The sequence below is a fragment of the Dermochelys coriacea genome, chromosome 22 (assembly GCF_009764565.3).
Source record: "Dermochelys coriacea isolate rDerCor1 chromosome 22, rDerCor1.pri.v4, whole genome shotgun sequence".
In the NCBI taxonomy this organism is placed as follows: Eukaryota; Metazoa; Chordata; order Testudines; family Dermochelyidae; genus Dermochelys; species Dermochelys coriacea.
Genome location: NC_050089.1, coordinates 17,769,655 through 17,781,749, shown reverse-complemented (window position 1 = coordinate 17,781,749; position 12,095 = coordinate 17,769,655). Strand labels below are relative to the sequence as shown.

The window sequence follows — 12,095 nt, the reverse complement described above, 5'->3', positions numbered from 1 at the left end:
GGGTCTCACCGGGCTGTACAAATGTTACCTGGGATCATGGTGCAGACGCTGTGATCTCCTGGGGAAATTTTCTCATCCCAAGGGCATTTTTTTCTAAATATAGCTTGCTTGTTAGGTCTTCCTCTCTGCTGCCTCGGTATGGGAACTAGCAGCTGGCAGGTGCTGCTGCCCCTGAGTCATGCTATGGGGATCTGACACAGACACAAAGCTGTTCTAGGCTACCCCAGAGTATTCCAGTCCCTGGGTGGGTTCAGAGGCCACAGAACAGTCTATGGGGAGAGAGCACTGCAATCAAAGCGACAGGGCCACTTTACTATGCTGCATGGCAAGAGGAGCTGGAAGGTGGCACGGATGCTCCATGACATTGACAAACCCTGCAGGTATCTTTCTCAGGCGCTGTAAGAAGCTGTGGCCAGCTAGGATGTCACAGCTGTCACCATGCGGTACATTGTGCCTGTTTATAACGTCACAGGGACAGAACTCAGCTCCTCCTGCTCTGAAAGCATAGGCCCCTAGGAGAATCTCCCTTAGCTGTCAGTTGCATGGGAGTCTATGACACTCCATAGAACAGTTCTGATTCCCATCATTAGCACACCAGCCAATGCATTACTGTACTTTTCACTGACCAGACAGTGGGAAATTCTTGACTAGAGATTTGTGCTTGCCCAAACTGGCTAGTTGGGGTGTGTGACTGAGTGACAGCATTGCTGACCCCAGCCAGATCGTGAGATGGCTGCAATTCATAGGATTTATATAATAAAATGCATCATATAGTGAAATCATTAATAGTTACACCAATGTCATATACAATTATATACATCAGTTTTGGTCTGTACAATATAAGAATACATAAGAAATGGATCAATAAATAATAATTTGGGCTTTGTTTTCTTGGCCTTCTGGTTTCTGAGCCTTTAGGGGTCATGTCTCCAAGCTCTGCTCTGCAAACACAAGGGTTAGAAACTTGCTTTTTAAAAACAGGAGATAGGAAAGTCTCCCATCATCACATGACTCCAGCAGCTGGGGTTTACGAAAAACACCCTACACCAGTGGTTTTCAACCTGTGGTCTGCGGATCCCTCGGGGACCGCAGACTGTCCAAGATTTCCAAAGGGGTCTGCACCTCCCTTCAGAATTTTTTAGGGGTCTGCAAATGAAAAAAGTTTGAAAACCACTGCCTACACTGCAAAAGTTGGCAGTGCTGGAGTTGCAGAAAGCTGCCTGGTGCTGGCAATGGCTGTGTCGAACCACGCTTGTTGCTGGCAGGCTTCTTACTCCATTTCTTGACCTGTACAGTCAGGGATTTTCTGTCTGAGAGCCGTGCTAAGCAAACCGTGCACCAGTGCTGATCCACAGCATGGATGTGACTGTTTTGGAGGACTCTCTTATACCATAGTCATCCTCCATGTTTGCAGTTCATCTATTTATAGGAGCTTCGTGGCACTCCTTGTTTACTTGTGCTTTGCATATGGGCCCAAACCTCGTTACCGAGCTGTGTTCCAGTCTCTGTATCAAGGGTTAATGGCTACAGTGCCGGGTCTGTGGGAAAGCCATTGCAGGGGTGTGGCTGAACTGGGTGCTAACTGGGCAGCAGGTGGTGACTGCAAGGCTGAGGGTGGCATGGCAGGCACAGAGGAGATGCTGAGTTCCCTGAGCCCAGCTGAAGTGGGAGGCACAGCTTGGTGTCTGAACGCTGGCACCAGCTGTGTTAGCTCCAAGGAGACGGCCGGTACAAAGACCGGTGTAGCTGTATAGACCTAACGCGTCAGTGAAGTGAGAAGAAGCCTGCAGTAGACGAGGCTCAGCTATATGCAGCACAGCGCCTGGGTTTTGTAGGGCTGAGAGCACTTGTTGTTCTCTGCAAACTGCTTCCCCTGGGCAGCTCTTTATGGGGTTTTGACTGTGGCTGGGCAGAGGCAAGTCACCTGCTGTGCTGCGAATGCACGGGGGCCTTTCTCTCTCATGCAGCCCCTGCACCTCCACCAGCAATGGCCCTGTGTTGAGCCGCCCGATGCCCTGTTGCTGGTCGCTCTGTGTGCTGGGGGGCTGCCTGCCTGCCTGAGGGGTGAGGGCGTCTGGCAGCTACGGGGTTACCACTCTCCCTGACACAGCTGAGGGAATGACTCAAGCTGGGGGCTGAGAGCGCAGAGCAGGGGATGCGCTCTGGGTGTGTGGCCCAGCTGCCCAGGCTGCGGGTAACAGCTGGCTCGGGGAAGCCCCCCGCAGTCTCAGGCTCGGGCTGTGGGCAGTGTTTTGGAACCTGAGGCCGTCAGCGGTTCCCCTTCACCAGCCCTGAGCTCACCAGAACCATCAGTGACACACGGCCCAGGAAAATAGCTAAAATGACGCAAAGAGCTGGGGGGTGCTGCTCGGCTTTGCCCACAGAGTGCCCCCCCAGAGCCTGTGGCTGGCCCAGTACTCACTGGGGTGCCTGACTAGCAGGGAGAGGGGCTAGGAAGCTGCTCTTCAGCAGGGGATGGAGCCTATGACTGGGGAGACCCTGGAATACACACTGATTGTATGGACAGCTCGGCCCCAGGGTCCCTGGAAATGGGGTGCCCGCTGCAGGGATGGGGGCTGTGGCACTTTAGCGCGAGACAGGTGGGGCCATTGGTTCCTTCCAGAGGCAAAGCTTTATGCCTCTGAAGTATCTGCCCCAGCCCTGGGATGAATCGTTGCCGCTGGGTTACCAGAAAGGGGTGACTTCCCTCTGAGGCAGAGATCAGCTTGCTCCCCCTTCTGCTTGCAGGAGCGTTTTTTATCAAAGGGCTGCTGCAGGGGCCCCAGGGCTGTGCCCATGTTCCCCCACTTTATGTCGGTGCCCTCAGGGTCGGGGGCGAGAGGGACATTAGAGCAGTGGGGATGGGACGGGATAGCATCGAGGTAGGGCTTGGCTGGCCTGGGGCTCCTTCGATTCTCAGGGTGTGTAAAACTTCCACTGGCACAGCAGAACATGGCCGCTAGAGGGTGCCGGCTGCCCGGGAATTGCCCTGCCCAGGGAGTCATGCTGCGGTTCGCTGCACTAAGGGGCTGATGCATCATGGAGCTGCCCTACATATGCCCTAACACATTGATCCAGCTTCCTGTGCCAGGAACTGAGCCGTGGGGGGAGTTAGGCCCTGCTGGAGCTGAGAGTGGCAGTGAAAGGGAGTCCAGGGGGTCCTCGGCCAGGCCCGGACTTCAGCCGCTGACACTTGCAGGGCCCCAGTTGGCTCCTGGGGGTGGGGCAGTGAAACTGAGCAAAGGGGCTGAATCCCAGGTGGACCCAGGAGCCTCCCCAGAGCGCGGTGGGCCCAGTGCCCGAAACACTGGGCAGCTCTGCCCCACAAGTCTGAGTGTGTCCAGGGCTGGCTCAGAGGCTGCTGCAGCAGCCTGGAATTTGTCTCTGCCCCCCGCCACCCCCGTGATGATTGTGCTTTCACAACTCTTGCCCCACCTTCCCGCTTCTCATAAACCTGCCGGAGACTGAACAGCCTTGGTCACGGGGACTGCTGGGGAGCAGAGGAGAGCAGGCAACCACTGGCTGCTTCCCCTGTGCTGCGGACCTGTGACTGCCCTGTCCGGGGCGAGGGAGGGAGCAGGTACCCCTCCTGCCCTGGGCTATGGGCACGCAGGCAGGATTGGAGCTGACTTGTTTGGGCCGAAACATGCAGACTCAGGCTGACAGACAAATTGTGCTAACTTGTGGTGTTTGAAATACAAATTAAACGTGCTCCCGGCCCTCCTCCCATGGCCGGACCATGGGCATGGCAAGGGGCATGTCCCAGGAAGGGCAGGCTCACCCCTCTGAACGAGCGCCCATGAGGACACAGGGGCCAGGGGAATCCATGGACCCCTCAAGGCTGCATGCTGTGCGGGGCAAGGAGGCTCTGTCCCCTGATATGGGGGCCCCACAATCCTTGCCCTCCCTGCTGCTCCCCGGTCCAGCCAGGACACCCCTTATCTGGGCTCAGCACCAGGCCCTTCCCCATGGCCGTGTCCCAGTCTCGGCCAGGTGCAGCAGGGCCTGGCCATGCCAGGAAGGAGTTGCAGAGATGTGAGTGAGCAGCCTGAGCCCAGGGGACCCTCGGGCCGCCCAGAGCCGAGGTCAAAGCTGGTCACCTCCTGGCGGTAAACGTAGGCCGGGAATAGCCGGGAATTGGCAGCTCCTGCGGCATGAAGAATCCTGTTTATGGCCAGTGCAGTTTCCTGTTTAGACTGAAGGCAGAGAGTCTCCTACGCTGCCCAGACTCACTGCGGAGACGTCACACTCCCTTCCAGGCCAATTTTCCAGCACGGAGGCTGTTACACCTGCAAATATCCCCATCCCGCTTCTGCCTTTGGGGTGAACGTGGGGGAGCTGCAAGCAAACATGGCGCCTTGCACTTGCCAGTGCTGGGCTCCCGTCTCCCAAAGCTCCCATCCCTCCTTAGCAGCATGGTGCGTATGACGGGCGTGCTGAGAGACCATGGTTGAGTCAGGGCTCCATGGCGCCAGGTGCTATGAGAGACTGTCCCTGCCCCAATGAGCTCACAGTCTAACTAGACAAGATAAAGGAGGGGTGGGGAGGCCCAACGAGGGGAAGAGACTCTTGCTTCTCCATGGGAGTCAAAGGGAACAAGCGAGGAGCCAAGGGTGTTTCCTACCAGATACCCCGTGTCACTGCTGCAGATGCTCAAGGACCATCATCCTGGACCCACTGAGGCAGTGGGGTGCGGGGGCGGTGGGGTGGTCAGACAGGAGAGGACTTAGTTTCTTTAAAAATGAAAGCTGGGATTCTCCCACAATCCCGTGACTCCAAGAGCTGGGGCTTTAAGAACAACCCTGTATCCCTGAGACTCAAGAAGCCCCAGAGGGTTGGCTCCACTGTGCCGTGTTAGGTATTGTCTACATAGCAGTAGTGCCATGCACAATCTCACCATGCCTTAAGAAGAACAGCACAGCTGGTGACCTGGCAGGGAAGGGCTCTGTAGCCCACCCCAGTCTCCGGGACCCATCTCCTTGCAGCACTGAGTACCAGAGCTCCAGGTCACCTCCCCAGCGCCTTGGGAATGTTCCTTGGCAGAGCATGTCCTGTTTCTGACTTGCAGGAATCGAGCCCATCAGCATCCTCGGGCTTATCCTGGGCATCGGCCTGGCCTTGCTGCTCCTGGGCATCTTTGGCTACACCGTTCTCAAGTGGTACCTGAGAGGACCAGGCTGGCATCGTAAGTATGGGCCAGTGGAGAAGGCCTTAGGCAGACGCACATACTGAGCCTTTAGTAGAGGTCACAGCTACCATAGTCCCCTCTGAACATCTCCAGGTACAGTCCCATGTCTGACTCTGAGCGGGGGCTGCCCCTGAGACAATGGGAGCTGCTGATGGGACAGTGCCTTGGTCAGAGAAGGGGTTCCCACGGGACCCCGCACAAGGATTTTACGTTTGTGTCTCTAGTGTCAGACCCAAGCCAGCTGTGTGCCAGCTGTGTGGCACAGCTGGTGAGTCTCTGTGCTGCCCGGGCATTGCTGAGTGAGATAGGGAGTGTTTGTCCCACTGAGACTAGGGCCAAGAGCAAAGCATCTGGCGTCTGTCCCCTGCTGCATGATGCTCTCGGTCTCAGAATGGTGGACAGCGCTTGCCATTTCCCGTGTGCACAACAAGCAACCTGTGGGCAGGAATTGCTCCAGTCCTGGGAGGAGGCAGCAGCCAAGCAGCACCCAGCATCAGCCAGGATGTTACGGAGGCGGGAGGTTTCGGACAGACTCCAGGGCACCCAGCTCTGTCTTGCAAAGCTGGATCTTTAGTGCCCATGCAGAGCAGACGGGAGCTTGGCTTTTCAGATCTTGAATCCCAAAGACTCCCTGAGTGGAACCCTAGCTCCTGAAGGACTGCCTTTCTGTGTGAACCCAGGGTGAGGCCATCCAAAGTGAGTTGGGAGAGGGCAGTGCAGCTGTTCCAAGAGGAGCGCTGGGTGCATTCGGCTTTGGAAAGCTCTGTGGCTGTTCCCGGTGACTCAGACCAGCACACAAAGGGAGGAGCTGAACTCCTATAGTCCGCTAGCTCCCCACTCATGCAGCACTCATGAGCCCCCGCCAGGGCCCTGGGCACCCTACCAGCCTGCCTTGAAAGCAGCTGAGCTCCCAGAGCCGGAGACCATTTTCAGTCTGTTCGGGAATGTCCCAGTGCTGCATGCTGGAGCAATGCCTGTCCATAGCACACCTGTCTGGCCTGGACCAGAGAAAAGGGGCAGGGTTATATGAACCTGAAAGGTTTCAAAGCAGAGAAACTCCTGGGCTTTATCTATCCCCACAGAGAGCCTCCACGCATAATTTCACCAACTAGCGAGGATCCAGGACAACAGCATGGCTTGTTTTCAGACAAAGGCAAACCAGGCTGGTGCTGTGGACAACCAGAGGGGCTGAACGTGGTGAATCAGCACAGCCCCCACCATGTGCCACTCAGCTGCCCTGGTTGGCATGAGCTCCTGGCCCAGGCTGGCAGGACAGCTGGTAGTTAGAGGCTGGGACCATCCTAGAGCAAGCTGGCGGGAGCAAGGGACCCTCTGGATCAGTGTCTGCGGGCTAGAGACCAAAGGCCTTGAGTCATCAGGCTCCTTAGTAGGGGTGCTGAACTGCATGTCTGTGGCACTGTCCGGCCCAGCCAGAATACAGGGCCAGATCCTCAGCTGGTGTAAATCAGCACTGACATTTGCACCAATGGCACGTTTACCCATTCCATTATCCAGAGCGGCCTTTTTGCAGGTAAATGGGGAGCTAAAGGTTCCTGCCCTCTGTACTAATTCATACCCCACATTGAGATCAGCTGTTGCTCTGTTAACTCGTGCTTTGCTCAGAGTGTGCGGCAGCACACATAGCTGTGGGGCTGACCCGTTGTGTCCACAAATAACGGACTGTGCTACCCTTATTGTCCCTTTAGCCACACCAAGGGAGAGAGTGAGGGAAAGCGAGGAACAAATGGCCTCTGGTCTGAGTTAGCAACCTCGTGGCTGCAGCCTGGGTTGGGTAGAGCATCCCCAAGGAGCTGCTGTGTATGAAGCCAGATACCCAGAGGCCAAACCAAAGCTCCCATGGCTCAGCTTGTCCAGGAGCATGGACCACCCTGGGTTAACGGGCAATGGGGTCTGCAGGGTGGTTAGAATGGGGCCTGAGGCAGGCAGGGTTCTGGAGTGGATGGGTCACTGTCTGTGCCTAGGGAGCTCCCCTCCACACATCACACCACACCCCTTGTCCGGGTCCGTGGACACCGTTCGCTCTCGCTGTCTGATATGCAGCAAGACGCACAAAGCAGGCAAGTCAGGACAGTGCAGGCCAGGAACGAGCAATTCTCACCTACTGCTTCCTAGTGCCCTGTAGCTACTCCATGCCATAGATACGGGTGCATTGTGTAGTCTGCAGGCTGCAGCGCTTCTCCTTCCCCCTAACGGTTTCCTCTCCTCTCTCCCTTTTTTCCTGCCCAGGCCCTAATTTTGTTTTCAACCTGTATCACATCCGGTGAGTATATTTAATGCCTGCTGGCAGGCGTGTGCAGTGAATTGCCTCAGGTCTCTGCTCGGGGCAGGAGGGGGGTAGTTCAGCAGTTTTCCCCAGTGTTATCTGCTAAGCCAGCCAGAGGAGGACAGCTCCCCGTCATCGCTCTCTTTAGGCAGAGTCAGAGAGCCTGGTTATGCTCTGGGGGGAGGAGTGGCCAGTGCATCTGTGTGTCTCCACCGGGTGCTCCCAGTGGAAGAGTTAGGCTTGGAGGAGGTGCTGGGCTCTTCCTCCTCTTGCCTTTTCTGTGAGTGTCGCAGGAGTGGGGAGGGAACGGAAGTGCAGGGCCCATTACTCTGCTAAACACGCCTCGTGCCTGCCTGTGTCAGGCAGCAGCCCACCCTCAGTGCCGTGTGCTGACTAGTGGGAGCCGCACTTGGGGCTGCAGTCCCATGCCAACAGCTTCCAGATTTCACCTGCCAGTACCCAGTGCTGACTCAGCTTCAGACCCAAACCCCAAACCCTAGCTGGGGTTTGGTCTCTGCCTCTGGACTAGCACATCTGTAGCATCTGGGCGACATGGGGCCCCTCAGCCTGAGATGGAGATTTCAGGGTTGGGATGCTGGGGCCTGTCAGGGCATTTCTGCATGTAACACAGGTGGCTCCAGTCTGCTCCATCCATGATAACTATCTGCAGCACTTGGGCTTCTCAGGACTTGTCAATACAGCCCCTGGTACAAACAAATCGTGTGTGTGTATTAATGTCCTGGAGCGGCTCCATCAAGCATCTGTCTCTCTCTGGCTCCCTTTAGCAGTCTGAAGTCTGTGGAAGTGGAGCTGGCCCCGCTGTTCACAGTCAGCGGCTCCATGAGTAACATGGGAAGCGGCTACATGCGGTTCCATGACAGGAACATGTGATGCTGCAAAGCCAGAGATACTGATGCTGCAAGGTGAGGCTGCAATGGTTCATTCCCTCCAGGGCAGGGAGCAGGGGCGGCTGATCATTAGCCGTGGGTGTCTTTATCTCAGACCATCCTAAGAATCTCAGTCTGATTCAGCTGCGACATAAAAAAGTCCCTTTGAAACTGTGGAGGCGTGTGCCACTCATAAACCTTGGGCGGGGCAGTCCCCATTCCCCTTCAGCTCTTTTAACTGCAGTCTGCTTTCCTCTCCTGCCTTCCCCTCTGATCATAGGCATGGGCATCGGGGAGGGGCCGTGCTCTCTGGCCCAGGCCAGGTGAGTCAGGGTGGGAGAGGGCAGCTCTGGCTCTTGCTTTTTCATGAAACATTACAGCCCACCCTCAACTCACTGTCCCCTTAAATGGCTGCACAGAACAGGCCTTGCGATCTGTGGGCCCTCAGCCACTGGGCTGGAAGAGCAAGCAGCTGGAGCTCCCTCTTTCATCAGCCCCACTGCTGCTGAAAACACCCAGTGCATACACATGAGAACAGGTGTCAGGTACACAGCTGGGAAATGGGCTTGACTGGACACACCTGCCTCTCTGTACCCAGACAGCCTGTCCATTTCACCCCAATTCAGCACTCTCAAGGAGAGCCCTTTCCCACCAGCACCCCAGGGCATTGCTGCCTGCCAGAAATACATGTGTATTGGGAACCTAACCTTTCCCTTCTTTCATGACAGGTCATTGGCTCTGCAGAGGTGGTTGTGTGAGCAATATCGGTTTCCCTGTGTCTTTGCTCGGGATACTGCTATCCATTACATGCACTGTCTCTCTGTCCATCCTCACTGGGCTGGGACGCGGCCACCTTAGCTTGTGTGCACGGCTAAGAAGGAATCAGAGCAGCAATGCGGTGCAAGTAACAGACTGGACTTCAGCTTCTCACCAGGCTCTGGTTCCATCCCTGGCACTGGTGCTCAGACAGCAGCCTGGTTTGGGTCACCAGGGCTGATAAGAGAAAGCATCCCTGTCCTCCCTGTGCTAGGCTCACACTCTTCAGTGGCTAAGAGTCATTACAACCTGGTGGGTGGGTGGCTTTTGGGAAGCTCCCTACATTCCCCAGTGGAAAAATCTCCTTGTCCCACTTTTCACTGCTCATTATTGGTATCCTGGTAGCACGCAGGGCCCCATGCTATGGATCCGGGCTCTGCTAGGTGTTGTAGATGCAGGATAGAGACAGTCCCTGCCCTGAGGAGCCTGCTGTCTCAGAATCATGTGAGAAATGAGAGGTGGGCCCAACAGACGGACTGGGAGAGCCCCAGGTCAGCACAGTGATGGCTGGCACTAAACGGCCCCTTGCCAACTCCTCCAGGTGACACCTAGCTCAGAGGTGCACAGCTGATCATCCCAGAAAAAGCCTCCAGAGTGGATGAAAAGCGGATGGGTTTGTCCACATTCAGCCTGCTGACCATGCTGCCCTGGCGTGTCGCAGTCCCTGGGTGGGAGAGGGCACAAGGATAGGCAGCTATTGGCTGGTCTGCAGCCCTACTGGCCTTTCCCACTGGCCTTGCTGCCTAGTGCTTGGAGAGTGTGGGGCTACTCCCCAGGAGCCAGGCAGCCACTGGTCTATCTAGTGCCATCTCTTGTCCTGCTGTTGGCCAGCTTTCCCAGGCCTGTCCAGGGGATTGAGATTTCCCCTCAGAAAAACCCTTGCCATGACTGAGGCCTATTGGGTGGTGAGAAATCCTGGGTTTTCCCCAGGCTCCTGTTTCAATTCCCCCGTTCACAGGCCTGCTCATGGCCTCCATCTGGCATGGTGTCTGAGGAAAGTGACTTCCCCTCCAACATCAAGTCGCTGCCCACAAAGTAACAGCTTAGCACTTCCCCCTCCTGCTCCAGAGCAGAGATGTGGGAGCGGCACCTTCCTTGGCCCCAGGAGCAGGGGCTTGTCCACATCTACAGAGAAGTAATGCATTGGAAACTGGCTGGAAAACTCTTCCTGGAGAGCAGTTATCAGTGGTTCACAGTCAAGCTAGAAGGGCATAATGAGTGGGGTCCCTCAGGAATCAGTTCTGGGTCTGGTTCTGTTCAATATCTTCATAAGTGATTTAGATAATGGCATAGAGAGTACACTGATAAAGTTTGCAGATAATACCAACCTGGGAGGGTTTGCAAGTACTTTGGAGGACAGGATTAAAATTCAAAATGATCTGGACAAACTGGAGAAATGGTCTGAACTAAATAGGATGAAATTCAATAAGGACAAATGCAAAGTACTCCACTTAGGAAGGAACAATCAGTTGCACACATACAAAATGGGAAATGACTGCCTAGGAAGGAGTACGGCGGAAAGGGATCTGGGGGTCATAGTGGACCACGAGCTAGATATGAGTCAACAGTGTAACGCTGTTGCAAAAAAAGCAAATATCATTCTAGGATGTATTAGCAGGAGCGTTGTAAGCAAGACACAAGAACAGGTTTCATAGTAGCAGCCGTGTTAGTCTGTATTCGCAAAAAGAAAAGGAGTACTTGTGGCACCTTAGAGACTAACAAATTTATTAGAGCATAAGCTTTCGTGAGCTACAGCTCACTTCATCGGATGCATTAGTGAGCTGTAGCTCACGAAAGCTTATGCTCTAATAAATTTGTTAGTCTCTAAGGTGCCACAAGTACTCCTTTTCTTTTTGCAAGACACAAGAAGTAATTCTTCCGGTCTACTCCATGCTGATTAGGCCTCAACTGGAGTATTGTGTCCAGTTCTGGGTGCCACATTTCAGGCAAGATGTGGACAAATTGGAGAAAGTCTAGCAAAGAGCAACAAAAATGATTAAAGGTCTAGAAAACATGACCTATGAGGGAAGATTGAAAAAATTGGGTTTGTTTAGTCTAGAGAAGAGAAGACTGAGAGGGGGCATGATAACAGTTTTCAAGTACGTAAAAGGTTGTTACAAGGAAGAGGGAGAAAAATTGTTCTTGTTAAGCTCTGAGGATAGGACAAGAAGCAATGGGCTTGAATTGCAGCAAGGGAGGTTTAGGTTGGACATCAGGAAAAAATTCCTAACTGTCAGGGTGGTTAAGTACTGGAATAAATTCCCTAGGGAGGTTGTAGAATCTCCATTGTTGGAGGTTTTTCAGAGCAGGTTAGACAAACACCTGTCAGGGATGGTCTAGATAATATTTAGTCCTGCCATGAGTGCAGAGGACTGGACTAGATGACCTCTCGAGTTGCCTTCCAGTTCTGATTCTATGATTGGCTCCATGCTGTGCTATCCCTTCTCCATGGCCAGGTCCGGATACAACTGCTCTGTGACCCAAAGTAGCTTGCTTTTAATGAGCGTGCTGGGCAAGTACACGCGGCCAATGTGCTGGCTTCAGGCAGGGCTGCCCCATGCGGAGGTGCTGGTGGCAGGGTGTTCTTTGGGTGTGAAATCAAACATGCCCCTGAGCAATTTTGTTCCCAGACCCTTTATTTTCAGGATTATTGCTTTGCCATTTGCCCAGTGACAGGGATCCTACCCTGCTCTGTTCACCCCTGGAATCCATTTCCCAAGCACCCAAATGTCAGGCCAGGAGGACTAGACTGGAGTCTTGTGGACCTGCTCCCATGGGGACAGTCCTGGTGACTCCAGTGGCATGGGATTGGCTAAGCAAGTCTCATTCCCTCCTTCCAAGGGATGCAGCTTTCTCCACTTCTCCTGGCCCAGGGAGCAAGGCACTGGGACCACGGGTCAAATCTGATCTGCCCCAGGCC

General features: G+C 54.7%; 1 protein-coding gene across 1 annotated transcript in view; it reads left to right on the top strand.

Annotated features, from left to right (window-relative positions):
- The window catches only part of SMIM35 (small integral membrane protein 35), a 32,409-nt gene extending 21,951 nt beyond the window's left edge, over positions 1-10,458 (top strand). The window contains exons 2-5 of the mRNA XM_038380833.2: positions 5,069-5,185; positions 7,436-7,469; positions 8,258-8,395; positions 9,088-10,458. Coding sequence (XP_038236761.1) covers positions 5,069-5,185; positions 7,436-7,469; positions 8,258-8,363 — 257 coding nt within the window. The 3' untranslated portion in view covers positions 8,364-8,395; positions 9,088-10,458. The remainder of the gene's footprint in view (positions 1-5,068; positions 5,186-7,435; positions 7,470-8,257; positions 8,396-9,087) is intronic.
- Positions 10,459-12,095: the final 1,637 nt, after the last annotated feature.